Source organism: Dermacentor albipictus, chromosome 1 (assembly GCF_038994185.2).
Source record: "Dermacentor albipictus isolate Rhodes 1998 colony chromosome 1, USDA_Dalb.pri_finalv2, whole genome shotgun sequence".
NCBI classification, from domain to species: domain Eukaryota; kingdom Metazoa; phylum Arthropoda; class Arachnida; order Ixodida; family Ixodidae; genus Dermacentor; species Dermacentor albipictus.
Window position 1 is genome coordinate 505069837 of NC_091821.1, and position 16193 is coordinate 505086029.

At 50.1% G+C, this 16193-nt stretch overlaps 1 protein-coding gene across 5 annotated transcripts in view; it reads left to right on the forward strand.

Annotated features, from left to right (window-relative positions):
* Positions 1-16193, forward strand: part of LOC135907603 (high-affinity choline transporter 1-like) — a 294531-nt gene that overhangs the window by 215904 nt on the left and 62434 nt on the right. For all 5 annotated transcript variants that reach the window (XM_070532592.1, XM_070532594.1, XM_070532593.1 and 2 more), the window contains one exon: positions 11849-12050. In XM_070532592.1, the coding sequence (XP_070388693.1) occupies positions 11849-12050 (202 nt within the window). The remainder of the gene's footprint in view (positions 1-11848; positions 12051-16193) is intronic.

The window sequence follows — 16193 nt, forward strand, 5'->3', positions numbered from 1 at the left end:
TCTAGCCCGAGCCCCACTTCAGTAGCGCTGGCGATCCGGCTGCGGAACTCGGCACGGCGCACTTCTTCTTCCTTATAACTTCCCCCCTCGCTGAAGACGGAGCCGCACAGGAGGCCTAAGGCGTGGTGAGGACGAAGGGCTCGTGATACGGCTTGAGCCGATCTGCGTGCATAATTTCGCGGCCTCGGCTTCGCAGGTCCGTAGGGGGCGTCAGAGGTTCGATAGCGTAGTTCACAGGAGAAGTTTGGCGTAGAACCCGGTAAGGTCCATGGTATCGGGATACGAACTTGGAGGAGACACCTTGTGTCGAAGTAGGAGGCACCCACAACCAAACAAGAGCGTCAGGCGAAAACTGGTGGTGGGGGCGCCCGTCGTCATGACGGAATTTCTGTAGCGCTTGTTCTTGCGTTGTAAGGGAGCGAGCTAGTTGCCGACATTCTTCTGCATACCGGGCGGCTTCGGAAGCCGGTGTACCCTCTGATAAGTCGGGACGGTAAGGGAGAATAGTATCGATGGGAAAGGATGGTTCGTGGCCATATAGAAGAAAGAAGGGAGAAAAGCCCGTCGTTGACTGGGGTGCCGTGTTGTAGGCGTACGTGACATAGGGAAGGATGAGGTCCCAGTTGGTGCGGTTGGAGGCGACATACATTGAAAGCATGTCGCCAAGAGTTCGGTTAAAGCGCTCTGTCAATCCGTTTGTTTGCGGGTGATATGCACTGGTACAGCGATGAATGATGCGGCATTCAGCGAGAAGTTCTTGAATGACGTCGGCGAGAAAGACGCGACCTCGGTCACTCAGGAGTTCGCGGGGAGCGCCGTGACGTAGAACGAAGCGGTGAAGCAGGAAGGAAGCAACGTCACGAGCCGTCGCGGCTGGTAGAGCGACCGTTTCTGCATACCTCGTGAGGTGGTCTACAGCTACAATGACCCAGCGATTGCCAGCAGCTGTGTATGGCAGAGGCCCGTAGGGGTCTATCCCAACCCGGTCAAAGGGCCGTGAAGGGCATGGCAAAGGTTGCATTGGTCCAGAAGGGCGGCAAAGATCAGGCTTGCGGCGTTGACATACTGTGCAAGAGCGAATGTACTTGTGCACAAAGGTGTACATACCACACCAATAAAACCTATGACGTAGTCTGGTGTAGGTCTTGAAGAGACCAGCGTGTGCGCACTGAGGGTCGGTGTGGAAAGCGGCGCATACATCAGTGCGGAGCTGCCGAGGTATTACAAGCAGCCATTTGCGGCCGTCGGAACTGTAGTTACGGCGATAGACAATTCCGTCGCGGGTGGTGAAGTGCGAAGCTTGTCGGCGTAACGCTCGGGATGGTGCGCGTGCAGGTGAATTAGAGATGTAATCTATCAAAGACGAAATCCAGGAGTCCTTGCGCTGCTCCAAAGCCATGTCCACAGAAGCGAAGGGGAGAAGTGGGTCGTCTAGGACAGACACACTGACAATGTCGGCGTGGACAGGCGAGCTCGAAAGAGCATCGGCATCGGCGTGCTTCTTGCCTGAGCGGTAGACAACCCGGAAATCGTAATCTTGGAGCGTCAGTGCCCACCGGGCTAGGCGGCCGCAGGGATCCTTGAGAGACGACAACCAGCAAAGTGCGTGGTGATCGGTGACGACATCGAAGGACCGGCCGTACAGGTATGGGCGAAATTTTGTGATGGCCCAGATGATCGCGAGACATTCTTTTTCCGTGACGGAATAGTTCGCTTCAGCTTTCCTCAGAGTACGGCTTGCGTAAGCAACAACATATTCTTGGCAGCCGGGCTTTCGCTGGGCGAGCACAGCGCCAAGACCAACACCGCTAGCATCCGTATGGATTTCCGTGGGAGCAGTTGGATCGAAATGGCGCAGTATCGGTGGTGTTGTGAGCAGGCGACGTAGCGTCGCGAAGGCATCATCGCAAGTCGGGGTCCACGCTGAAAGATTGGGGTCGCCCCGAAGAAGCTCTGTCAGAGGTGCCATAATCGAAGTGAAATTTCGAATAAAGCGGCGGAAGTACGAGCAGAGGCCAATGAAACTGCGCAAGTCTTTTAGAGACGTCGGCTTCGGGAATTCTTTAACAGCACGGAGCTTAGCGGCATCAGGGAGAACGCCGTCCATCGACACGACATCTCCGAGAATTGGCAGCTTGCGTGCCCCAAAGTGACATTTTTTCAGATTTAGTTGGAGGCCAGCGTCACTGAGACAGCGTAGAACCTGCTCCAAGCGATGAAGATGAGTAGGAAAATCTGGTGCGAAAACTACTACATCATCCAAATAACAGAAGCAGGTGTTCCATTTGAGTCCTCGAAGAATAGTGTCCATCATCCGCTCAAAAGTCGCGGGCGCGTTGCAAAGTCCGAATGGCATCACACGAAATTCATATAAGCCATCTGGTGTGATGAAAGCAGTTTTAGGCTTATCTTCTGCAGCCATAGACACCTGCCAATAACCAGAGCGTAGATCGAGGGAGGAAAAGAACTCTGCACCTTGTAAGCTGTCGAGGGCGTCGTCGATCCGCGGCAATGGACAAACATCCTTTCGGGTTATTTTGTTTAGGCGACGGTAATCTACGCAAAAGCGGATCGAGCCATCCTTCTTTTTAACTAAAACAACTGGCGATGCCCATGGGCTGTCGGACGGTTCAATGACACCACGCTTTAGCATGTCACCTACTTGCTCATCAATGACGCGTCGTTCTGTCGACGAGACGCGGTAGGGTCGCTGCCATAGCGGTGAGTGAGAACCGGTGTCAATGCGGTGACATACAGTCGTCGTTCGGCCCAGCGAAGTGCTATGGCTGTCAAAAGCAGGGCGAAATTTCTCGAGGAGACGGAGAAGGTCATGGCGTTGCGTGGGGCTTAAGGCGTTGTCGATGACGTGGCTGAAAACGTCTTCAGGCGATGTGGCAGGTACGGGACTACAGTAGAGGGTGTTGACCCCTGACGACCCAACAGGAAGTTCTGACGTGGTAATGGTGTCGTAAGGCTCCACAGAGCCGAGAGACTCACCGCGAAGCAACGCAATCGGGTATGGGAAGTGGTTGTGTAAGGGAAGGTGAGTAGCACCAGCTTGAAGGCTAAGTAACGCAGTTGGGAGTGGTGACAGGTGGCGGTGAACGAAAGCAGTGGAAGGCGTGAAGAGTACGGTAGAGTCGGAGGCAACGGAACAGGATACAGGTGCCAGAACGGATGCGTGCGGAGGTATATGGATGTCGTCAGTGAGGGACAACTTGGTGTAGGAAAGCGAAACGCCATCAGATATGGCATTGCCAAGCGAAGAGAAGGCGACTTCCGCACGGGAGCAATCAATAACAGCTTGGTGACGGGAGAGAAAGTCCCAACCTAAAATAATATCGTGGGAACAGTGGGGAAGAACGACGAACTCGACCGTGTAGAGCACTCCTTGAATTTCAAGTCTGGCGGTGCACGCAGCCACCGGCTGGACGTGCTGTGCTGTGGCCGTGCGGAGTAAAGGACCGAAGAAAGGCGTCGTGACTTTTCATATTGAGCGGCATAGTTTTTCGGCAATTACAGATATGGCGGCACCTGTGTCAATGAGGGCAAGCACAGAGACTCCTTCAACAGCGACATCAATAACGTTGGGCGGCGAAAGAAGAGGGCTTGAGCGTTGTGACGATGACGCAGTTCTTGCCTCGGGAACTGCGCCACTTAGTTTTCCGTGTCAGCGGTAGAGGGACGTCGACGCATCGGGGAGAGCGAGCGACGACGAGGAGAAGGAGAACGGCGGTCGGAAACTGGGCGAAGGCTTGGGCAGGGAAGGGGTAAATCGCGGTCTGGAGCGTAAGACGACGGATGGTCGTACGCGGTTGTGCGTGGGTCATCACGTGGATGAAGTGGACGGCGGCGGCACAGGCGTGCGACGTGCCCGGGAATACCACAGGAATAGCAGATGGGCCGATTGTCCGGTGTGCGCCAGGGATTAATCACTCGATGGGCTGGAGGTCGTGGCGGCGTGGGCGTAAAAACAGGGCTAGGCATCGGAGGCGAAGCCTGGAAGGTCGGTGGTCGTGGTCGTGGTCGTGCGACGGCGTCGGCGTAAGTCAATGGGGCGGTGAGTTGAGGCGCCCGTTCCAGAGGAAGGACCTCGGACACTTGTTCTTCTATAACGTGTCGTAGGGTTGGGCTAAGGGACGAACTTGACTCTGGTGGGTTGGAGATCAGGGAGAGCTGGCAAGGAACTTCTTCCCGGACGAAAGCCTTGATTTGCGAGAGGAGGGTGGCATCTGGAAAAGGAGAGGTCAAGCCGGACAACGATTCCTGATGGGGAACAGGACGGCGAGTAAGGAGGCGTTGACGGCGGAGCTCGTCAGAGCTTTGGCACAGTTCAATAACTTGTGCAACAGTAGATGGGCTCTTTGAAATGAGCACCTGAAACGCGTCCTCGTCGATAACCTTCATGATATGCTTGATTTTATTGCCCTCAGTCATGGATGCATCGACGCGTTTAAGAGATCGATGACATCTTCGATGTAGCTGGTAAAGTTCTCACCAGGCTGCTGAGAGCGCGACTGCAGACGCTGTTCGGCACGAAGCTTTTGCACAGCAGGGCGGCCGAAGACCTCGCTGAACTTTGTCTTGAACACCGTCCAGCTTGGAACTTCACTTTCGTGGTTCCGAAACCACAAGTGGGCAATTCCGGTGAGGTAGAAAGGGACGGTGGTCAATTTCGTGATGTCATCCCATTTGTTCCGACTGACGCGTTCGTATAATGAGAGCCAGTCATCAACGTCATGGTCGTCAGTGCCGCTAAAGATAGGAGGGTCCCGCTGGCGGAACGTGCCGGGGCATACGGTAGACTGGGGAGCAGGTGGTGGTAAGCTCGTGGCGCTTTCGGTGGTCATGATGGCAGGAAGAGTCCGGCTGCGCAATTCCAGGATTGCAGGAGACCCAGCAAACCTCCACCAATTATGGCAAAGAAGTCCGACACGGCTGTGGACGACACGAAGGACGTGGACAAGAAGACGCAACAGCGTAGGCTTAGCCGGTACAAAAACCAGGAACAGCGTCTAGCCCGAGCCCCACTTCAGTAGCGCTGGCGATCCGGCTGCGGAACTCGGCACGGCGCACTTCTTCTTCCTTACATAACAAATTTAACCGTTCTTTAAGAAAATATTTATGGATTGTAAGGAAGATGACGAACGTGCGCACAGAGTCAGCAGCATCGGCAGCATCAAGCGCGCAGCAGAGGCTCGAGCTCGGGAACTGCTCCGTGCATCCTTGGACCGACGGTCACTACGAACCCCAGTCAATCTCCTTTATAAGTGGTGGAGGTGCGGGGTAACGTTCGATTCTACCATCCTGGAACTCCGTTCTCGGACGCTACCCTCCGCCATGCCGGACGCCGACCAGCAGACTCTTCCATCGCCACCCGCCCCTTGCGCTGGCACCGTTCGCCAGCGGGAGCCTCCTATCTTTAGCGGAACCTACGACAACCGCTTTGAAGAGTGGCTGTCGTCCTACGAACGAGTGAGCGTTCACAACAAATGGAATGACTCGGGCAAACGGGCTTACGTATCATTCTACCTCGCGGGCATGGCAGTCTCTGATTCAGAAACCATAAGAAGGATATCCGAACGTGGTCGGCGTTCAAGACGTCGATTACGAAAGTATTTGACCGACCCGACGTCAGGAAACTCTGAGTCGAGCAGCGTTTGCGTACACGCGCACAGGACACGGGTGAGACATTCACCAGCTATATAGAAGACGTGCTAGATTTGTGCAGGCGCGTGAACGCTGCCATGACGGAAGCGGAAAAGATCAAGCACGTCATGAAGGGAATCGATGATGACGCGTTCCAGATGCTTCTGGCCAAGGACCCACGCACTGTTGGCGACGTGATCAGCTTGTGCCAGAGCTATGATGAATTACGTAAGCAGCGAGTTCTGATAAGGCGCCATCCCACACCAAATGCGGCGTCACTCTGCAGCCTGACCACCGGCCCAGAACAAGCCTCCCTGATAACCCAAATCAAGGACTTCGCCCGCGAAGAAGTCGCACGACAGCTATCTCTGGTGTCCGTCACTCAGGAATCTGCAAGCACTTTACCGTCTCATCTCCGTAACGTGATCCATGAAGAGGTCGCAGAAGCGCTGCCGGCTGTTCACCAGCAGGATGTCGCGACAACACCAGTCACGTATGCTAGAGTTGCTACAATGCAGTTGTTACTACGCTCCCAAAACCTACCCCTATGAAAGTGCTACGCAGTTTTATCGGCCTCTGCTCTTACTTCCGGCGATTCGTTCGAAATTTTGCGTCAATTATATCGCCTCTTACACAGCTCCTTGGCGGCGCTAGAGATCTCTCATCATGGTCTCTACTCTAGCGTGTGACGACGCCTTCAAAACCTTGCGCCGTCTTCTCACGACGTCACCCATTCTTCGCCATTTTGACCCTCAAGCGCCACCCGAAATCCATAGCGATGCAAGCGGTGTAGGCCTTGGCGCTGTGTTGGTACAGCGTCAACCTGGCCACACAGAATACGTCGTCGCATACGCGAGTCGCACGTTAACTAAGGCGGAGACGAATTACAGCGTTACAGAAAAGGAGTGTTTGGCCATTGTGTGGGCGCTTGGCAAGTTTCCGCCATATTTATACGGCCGATCGTTTGACGTAATGACCGACCAACACGCACTATGTTGGCTGTCGACGCTCAAAGATCCATCGGGCCGCCTTGCCCGCTGGGCATTGCGAACCCAAGAATATGACATCCGCATGGTTTAGCGTTCCGGCCGAAAGCACTCCGATGCTGACGCGGTATCCCGATCGCCGCTTCCCCCGAAGGGCAGTGACGATTCTGCCTGCGAGTGTACATTATCCTCTCTGGACGTTGAAACTATCGCTGCTGCACAGCGTAATGATCCCTGGACTGCATTTCTGCTAGACCTTCTCTCGGATGCGTCAAAAGTTCCGGCATCACGTACGCTTCGGCGCCAAGTTCCCCATTTTGCGATTCGCGACCAGCTACTATATCGACGCAACTATGCCCCAGAGGGACGCACCTGGTTACTCGTCATTCCGAGAATCTTGTGAACAGAGCTCTGCTCGTCGTTCCACGTCGACCCTCAGTGTGGCCTCGCGGGAGTCTTCAAGACCTACGAAAGACTTCGACACCGCTATTACTAGTGCGGAATGTGTAATTTCGTTCGAAAGTTCGTCCGCTCTTGTCATGAGTGCCAACGCCGCAAAGCGCCACCGCACAACTCCGCCGGTGAACTCCAGCCTTTATAATGCATAGATTTCTACGGACCACTTCCGTTGACTGCTACTGGCAGCAGGTGGATAATCGTTGCGGTAGACCACTTAACCCGTTATGCGGAGACTGCTGCTCTACCATATGCTACAGCGCAGGAGGTCGCGAATTTCATACTTCGTCGTTTTCTCCTTCGTCACGGAGGTCCACGTGAACTTTTAAGTGACAGAGGCCGTGCCTTCCTATATAAAGTCATCGAACGACTGCTTGCTGAATGCGCCATTGTTCATCATAAATGCACTGCTTATCGCCCACAGACTAATGGTACCACGGAATGCTTTTCTCGAACTCTTGATGACATGCTCGCCATGTATGTCTCACCTGATCACTCTAATTGGGACCTTCTTTTTCCGTTTGGCACCTACGCCTACAACACCGCGACTCAGGCCACTACCGGAGTTTCACCCTTTTACCTTCTTTACGACCGTCATCTTTCGCACACAATCGACACCATTCTGCCCTACCAGCCGGACCCATCCGAATGCCTGCCGATCTCGGAAGCCGCCAGACACGCCGAGGAACGTCGCCAGCTGGCCCGCTGATTCACCTCGGACGACCAGAACCGTCAAAAAGCTGTTCACGATATCCAGAACTCGACTCCCACTTTTCTCCCGGGCGCTCTCGTTTGGTTGTTAGTGCCACACCGCACGCATTGGCTCGGTTCAAAACTCTTACCGAAGTACGACGGGCCATACCGCGTTCTCGAGAGAACATCACTCGTGAATTACGTGGTTGAGCCGTTAACGCCGCCATCCGACATGCGACGTCGTAACCGCGAAGTCGTTCACGTTCAGCGTCTCAAGCCGTATCACCACTCTACCGCCCTTCCAGAAAACTAACTCGCGAGGATGGCTCCTTTATTTCCGTGGGGCCATTGTAAGGAAGATGACGAACGTGCGCACAGAGTCAGCAGCATCGGCAGCATCAAGCGCGCAGCAGAGGCTCGAGCTCGGGAACTACTCGGTGCATCCTAGGACCGGCGGTCGCTACGAACCCCAATAAATCTCCTTTATATGGATCAACATCTTTTTATTTAAAAAGGAAGTATAGAAAACACCGCCAAAAGTGGAGGACGATTCCGCGTGTTCTGAATGACGCTTCTACAGTTATCATTCGAGCCGCTTAGCGTAGCCACTTTTCTGCTGTGCTTACGTAGGTGTTTTTCTAACCTTTCGCTTTGGGCACAGTACGTGTAGAATTGTAGATTCCTGCGCCATACGCGGTTGTAGGCTACTGGCGACCACGCATCGTTACGTAACTTCCCAAATAACAATACGAGTCCGTTGTGGCACTTAACTTGTTAGAGCAGTAAACGAGAGATCCAAAAGAACTGCGATTGTTCCGCAAAAATATATTTCTGTATAATTTTTCCTGAGCTAATTAAAAAACGCTACTACAGTCGGATACATCTTAAGTCTGCAATGAAAACGCGCCCACGCCCTCATAACCGCCAGCCACTGTTCCTCTCGTGAGGCTGCAAATTATTCGTACTTCAAAATTTTTATGTTACGGAAATAAGGCGGTAATTACAAACGTACAATTATTAGCGCATAATTTTATACATTCGTTCTCGCCTATTATAGTGGAATGGCGAATGCCTAATTCTTTATTGAACTGAAATAACATGCTGTCTACGCCACAACTATTTGTTGTGAAGTTTCACTTCAGGTGGCAGTGAAGCATGAGTAAAACAGGTTCAGCAGGGAAATGAACTGCACCGCAGACTTTTGAAGAGCGAAATGCTCAGACTCCGTACGTCTTGTCCATGTCTGTTGCACACCTCGTTGCTTCCCCGATGAAAAGACTCTTCAAGAACAGCAGACGCTCCGGAGGTATCAAGTACGACGCCATTTTGAAAAGGCCGCATGACGACGATTTTGTTTGCTTCTGTGATTGGCTGGCGGAGTAACACAACTCCGCACGGTCCGTGTGCCTTTGTTGCCAACTGCTGATTATTTAGGTTCTATTCTACGAAAGTACTCTTTATTTTACACTTTTGATTCTTTACTTGTTTCTGGCGGTGTTCTTCTTGCGCTTCTTTCCTGCGCCAGTTCATTTGACGTGGTTCTTTGTTTGCCAAGTAAAGGAGAGGTGTATCGCACAGGCGTACCTGTAAACTACACCTTATTTCATTTATCTTTTGTGAGTTTACGCGTTTTTATGGCGAATGGTAAGCGTTATCTACATTTGTACTAGTAAAAGTACCTCCCCTCATTTGCATAGCAAAGTTACCTATGTGCCCCCCCCCCCCCCGAAAAAATATCCTGGGTACGTGCCTGCCACAGAGCTTTGTTTCCAAGTAGGTTCACTTACCGTTAGAACAACATACCACAGGCTGCACTCAGTGCACTTAAACGCCTGATGGTGTTCAATTCTGCTGACCTCTTCGTGGACGTGCAGTGGTTCGTCACAACTCCGCAGTGTGCGGCCACCCGAAACTTTTTCAATGAAGCGAAACGACTCCTGTAAGGCCGAGACTACCGTACGTGTGGTTCTCGTGAACTGCAGCTGGGTTAGCCGTAGATCGTAATATGCGTAATGTGTGCTACGGTCATCGCGTCCATATTCTTGCAGTACAGTGAGAATGCAGATATTCATTTTCAGAAAAGCCAACAAAACTAGTGGGGGACTGGCCGCACTGTCCAACTTGCGGAGTTCACTGTGAGCTTTGAACGCTAGAGCATAATGCCCGCACAAGATTACTTAGGCAACGGTGTCCGTTGGTCGGATCACTACAGCGTGCATACGTCCGTGCAATAAATTTTCTCATGTGCCATCTGTCACCTTCCTGAAACTGCCAACATTCCTTCCCCTCCGTAGTTGCTTAGTTTTTATTGGGTTAAGCTGCTAATCACGAGGTCGCGGGATTGAATCCCAGCCACGGCAGTCGTATTTCGATGGGTGTCAAATGCGAAAACACCCGTGTACTTAGGGTTAGGGACACGTTAAAGAATCCCGGGTGGTCCAGATTATTCCGGAATCCCCCACTACGGCACGCCTCATAATGAGATCGTGGTTTTGGCACGTAAAAGCGCATAATGCATTATGTCACATTCGTTAAGGATGTCCTTGGCAGTCGCACAACTCTTGAATACAAGTAAGTGTCAGGAGTTGTGCGCGAGGTCTTTGAGTATGTGGGAAGCCTTTATCGCGTTCGATACCTGGTTGTCTAGACTGTGGCTATAGTTTAGAGGCAGAACGGCAACATAGTAGACAATATTGAGAACAGACAAATCCCGCATATATTACTGCACAATAATTTTAAATAGCGGTCTATCTTCAAGCATGTGTATAACCGTGACAGGAGACTACATTGCGAACTAACTGCAAGTACTGTATATGTCATACCCAAGGGTGTCCCTGGCCTGGTAGCTAGTAAATGTGACGTAATATTGCGAGCAGCTTCGGCCATAGCGTGCTAACGGGCGACGACAGAGACAGTTTGCTCAATTCTTGTGTCGTGGCTATTGCGTCAAGGTGGCAAACCAACATATTCTTGTATATGTCTTAAGCACATGTCGATTTGCAGCTGCTACGGTAGCCCATGAGTGCGGATAGCATAGCCGCTAGGGAAATAATTGGAGACAACTTAACGAAATCGATAGGTCAAAATCAAAAGCCGTCCATGACGACGTCTCTCCTATAAGCTGTACACATCCTATACACATCCTTAACATCCTATTCGGATGTTAAGGATGTGTCCCGACTTAAGGAAGGCCGCCACGGAGTGCTTCTGACTGTTACCCTAGCTTGTGTACACTGTAGCATCAAGAAGAAAAAAGGGGAAGGATTAAAAGAACCGTAGCAAAAGCCCAGAATCAATCATCGGTCGTCACGACTAAACGCTCTTAGGATGATAAGTCATTGCCAGGCGATGAGCGGCAACCCTTTACCAAGAACACTGATAACGTCGGTGGGACAAGCGTTGTGGCGAAGTTCAATGCGCAGGGATAGTTTTAATTATTTTATTTTATTGACGTCATTGGGCGTCACCGCGCGAAGTTTGAAAAGTTTAAGAGCCGTGAACTAAACCCTCGTGTCCAGGAAAGTTGCATACGATTATTTTCAAAGTACCTGACGAAATGCATTCGCGTTCGAGTTACTTTTGTGCTGCAATGCATAAATCAGAGTTTTTCTTTTAAAAGGTAAGTAGAATGACACTTCATTTATACCTCAAGCTTGACGACAGATATCTAGAAACGAGTGCGTTGCTTAAAATTTGTTCTAAGTCAATATGCCTTGAACACACTTGCTACAATTCATACATTGAAATATGCACCGTAAAATAATGAATTAAAAAGTGAATTAGCATTATTACGTTAATTATTCAAATAAGGATATACATTTGTTATAGAAGTAATTGCGGCCTTATTGAGTACTCTATATCGAGGATTAGAATTGTTCCATTTGCCACAGGCACTTTCTTTCTTTATTGTAGTGCAGCCAGAAGAATGCCCTCTATAAATTGGGCTAGGTGAGAAGACGTCACGTCCGTGCCTTCACTGTCCACTGTTTAGTTAACGGTTACAGTCGCGGGTTTTCTCGTGGCAAGTCGGCGTATGAAACGTCAAACTGGTGGCGCTGACGCAGGCGAGCGGCAACGAGATGGCCATCGTGGTTCGTGCCATGGTGTGCGTCGTGGGAGTGGCGGCTACCATTATGGCACTCAGCGTGCAATCTGTGTACGCACTGTGGAGCCTGTCGGCGGACGTCGTGTACGTGATGCTCTTCCCGCAGCTGATGTGCCTCTTCTACATGCAGCGCACCACCAACACGTACGGGCTCATCTCGGGTAAGACGAAGTCATACTATCGTGTATATTGAAACAAAATTATTTTCTTTGAATTTACGTGCCACAAGACCGAATAGGCATCATCAGGATGATTAACAGAATCGGTCAGAGTACAATTTAAGCTCTGCTGTACTGTAGTCTGTTGCGGCTCGAGGTGGCGTTTGGTCCATTAATCCTATAGGTGCATTGATGAGTACGTCCCGTGGTAGGAACGAAGGAAAGCGGTTTATTTTGCATTATTTACACTTGCTCCAAATGCGGAAGCCTACTCTATCTAGTAGCGTATTAAACCTCTCAGTTCACATCAGGAAACGTCAGCCAACCTCGCTGAACCAAAGCTATCCGCTTTTAATGCCGTCATCTTCCCTTGGAGACTACACTAGCGAATCTGATAACTGTATCTCGGCCAATCACAATCGACTAATCGGTCTCACTATATCTCCCATTATGTCGCACCGTCCCGCCTCCTACGTTGCACCTTCACCCCCGCATATGGCGAAAGCGCGTAATAATATGGGAATCCGAGGTTGACGCTGTTCCCCCGGTCGCCTTCCACGTTGGCCACTTTCATCAATAAGTTCAGCTTGTCAAGGTCAGCCAGAGTGATCTTAGCTTTAAACGTCACCTGTAAGTGAGCTCCTCTGTTTGTGCTTCACCGTCCATTTTGGTCCCCGGCGTCTACTGGGCGCGCTTTGATGAAAGGACTGCCTCGTGACGTCTGAGGAATGCTCATCGCCGCATTGAGACCTAACAGACTCCTCCGCTCCCGGGTGATTTGACTTGAGGATGACCATCTGTCATGTTGTCCGAGGCGTCGATGTCAAGTCACTACTTTTGGAATTGTTCTAGAAGTGATGGCTGATGAGACACCTGGCAATGCACACACACACTCTGGTCGGTGTGGCCGAGCGACACGCCCATCGGAGGCTATGATCCCCGCTTCGCTTTATAAAGGTTTAGGACTTTGTCTTATTTTTTCGTGGTTAGCCCTCGGCAAGACAAATTAGTTGCCCTATCTCATTACCATCGACTGCGATACGTATAGAAAAATTTCTTTACGAAAGGTTCCCTGCGTTCGTTGCTTAAAATCAGGGCTGAGACCCTCTGTATTCTTATTCTAGCTGCCTTTCCTATACTTGACCTCACAGTTGTATTCCTGCAAAATGACACTCCATCTTAGCAGTCTCACACTTTTTTCCGACACTTGCTTCAGCCAGGCAAGACGGCAACGGTCGCTCTCCGCGGTAAATTTCGTACCTTGTATACCGCATCCTAGCTTTTGAATGGCCCATACTGTGCAGCAACACCCTTTCTCAGAGGTGCTGAACGCCTGTTCTCGCGGTGTCACTTTTCCTTTAAGGTACTGCACGGGGTGTTCTTCGCCGCTCTCGTTAAGTTTGGCAAGCGCAATACCTTGACCACGGTTGCTGTCGTCACACTACACACGAAATAGAAAAACACCCAGATGGGCGTTTTTCGCTTGCCCTCTAGTGCATTCTCACCTGTACATGCTTTTGGTCCCGTTCATTGACCATACGATAAAACTTCCCATTTAGGTGGGCATTCCTTCGGCATACAACGGGAGGTCCGTAATATGGCCACGTTACCCCCATTTGACGGGGAGGTAATGCAGGCCACAATGGGAGTTTTATTATTTCGAAATGGGAGCAATTGCGAAGAAATTCAGGCGCATGCATTTAGGGAGTCCTTTGGTATTATTGAACGAGTTAATGAAGGAGTAAACGCATTTTAGTTTATATGCGCAAGCAGAAAGCAAGACATTTGATGGCGCTGGTCACGCAGACGGGACACCACAGGTCAGAATGTCGGACGCCGGCGCTCAAGACTAAACGGACCTCGGCCGTCCTTGGAGCTCCCACCGTAGCAGGCGTTGCGCCTGCTCAGAGCGAACGCCGGCGTCCGACACTTTGGCCTGCTGTATTCCTTCTGCCACTGCTAAGGAGTGGCGTCCCGCCACGAAGCATTTCGCCTCGTGCTCGCCACACGTGGCCCATTTGATGGCACAGGGCCATCGCAGAGTTGACATAGCCACGAGCACACGTGGTCGAATAGCGAATGAACGCGTCGCCACACTTCCTCAACATATTTTCTTTTCACAGATCACAGAGCCCCTCTGTGCAAACCTTGTACTGTCATGCAGTCGTCCACGTGAAAATGCTAGCTATCGGCAGTGCCTTCGAGGCCAGCAGATTCCTTGGAGAGCAGCTGCTATTAGCTGAAAAAAAATGCAAGAGACACACATCCTGAAAGGGAAGAAAATTTAATATAGACACAAATATAACAAATTTATTAAATATCTTCACTTTCTGGCAAAAAAAATTGCATCAGTAATGAATTATCTGGATTAAAAAGAACAGTACATTGTAAACATGCTGGTCAGTACTATTCTATAGGTACTAACCGTATGAAATTTTCGCACGAAAGAAATGCAAATTTAAGAAATTTTATCTTTTTTCATATTGAAGTGTAAATATAGAACCAGGTGTTTGAACTCTTACTTTGTACAGACAATCAAGATTTTTGCACACACTATATATGAGCCTGCGAGAATAAGTCACGTAAAATTAATACTGGCTTTCATGAGCCCGATCAGTGGTATTTTCCATTTCCACTTGCACAAACATATGATAAATGCCGAAGTGCTAAATGAAAAAAAATTATGAAACAGGGACTCATAACACAAACGAGCTAAATAATTCGGCCTAGTTATTGCGGTGCATTCCCGAGCAAGCTATTAACGAGAAATTATAGTAATTTACGAGTCAAACTCACTATCTGATTATGGGGCACGCCTTACTGAGCGAACCTGGAATTTAGGGTTGCGGAATTGGAATTCCATTCCAATTTCATTCAGGGGAATGAGAACTTGCCACAATTCAATTTCATTCAGTTCCTTGGAATGAAAAGTCTCAGCCAATTCCCATTCCGGGAATGGCCGGGCAGTGCAGTTCCATGCTTGTGATTCCTCAAAGTTGGAAAGGTATCTTGGTAGTTTTAGCGAGTTACCGATGAACGCAACATAATGCTGGCGTCATCAGATACGTTAAGAAATTCAAAAATATGGAAAACACGTTACCAAGGTCAATAAATAGCAGCTTGATGATATATCTCGTGCAGTAAAGCCAGCCTACTAATTCCCATAGGGGCAGTTGTCCCGCTACCTATAGTATTTGCACGGTCAGCATGTTTAAATGGCTGGTGATCTTTAAGTATCAATAAAGAGAAATTCAGACATCCACCCGTTCGTAGCAATTGCTACACGTGAAACCCATACGGGTTGCTCAAATGAAAAGACTCGGAGTTGAATAAAAATTCGTCCTGGTCCGGTACTCGAACCCGGGACCAGTGCCTTTCCGGGGCAACCGGTCTACCATCTGAGCTAACCAGGCGGCTAACCAGTGCAAGTATGCCACCGCAGTACTTCCGCACGGCGGACACCCACACGGCACGTAGCCCCGGTAACGCGAAGGATCGAGGCAAACTTCGGAGCATCTCAGTCTATAAGGACAGAATTGTAGCATGCGCGTTGCTTATAAAGGCACCGTCCTTGTCATCAGCCAAACCGTTTTAAAAACACTGCTTTATTCTAAAATTCGAAGCGCTTACTTACTAATGTTTGAACATGAGCTGGTTGGTTCTTCGGCATATTTTGACAAAAAGCAGCGCATAGACGAAAAAGCACTCAATTTTCGAAAAGAAAACGTAATTCTGTTCGCATTACTTTCTGGGCAAAAAGTGCCTAATTCTTTTACCACTCCACTTTTTCAAGCGTTGTCCTCATTCCATGCCGATTCTATTCCGGGGTCGTGCAAATGTCGAATGATTCCGGATTCATGGTAATTCCGGACTCTTACCTCTGCGAAACTGCTCCAGATTATTTTGGACAACCTGGGGTTGTTTTATGTGCGCCTAAATAAAAATAGACGGGTGTTTTTGCGTTTCACTGGCACGGAAATGCGGCCGTTGAGGCAGGGATTTGATCATTGGCCGTTTTATGACTAGATTTGTGAAAGCTTCAAACAGGGTGCCCCATATATATTTAGTTTGTAATAGAAAATGAATTGTGTTTTGCATGGCCACTTTAGCATGGCTGCTTTGTTCAGTTAGTTAACGTGCAAGCAG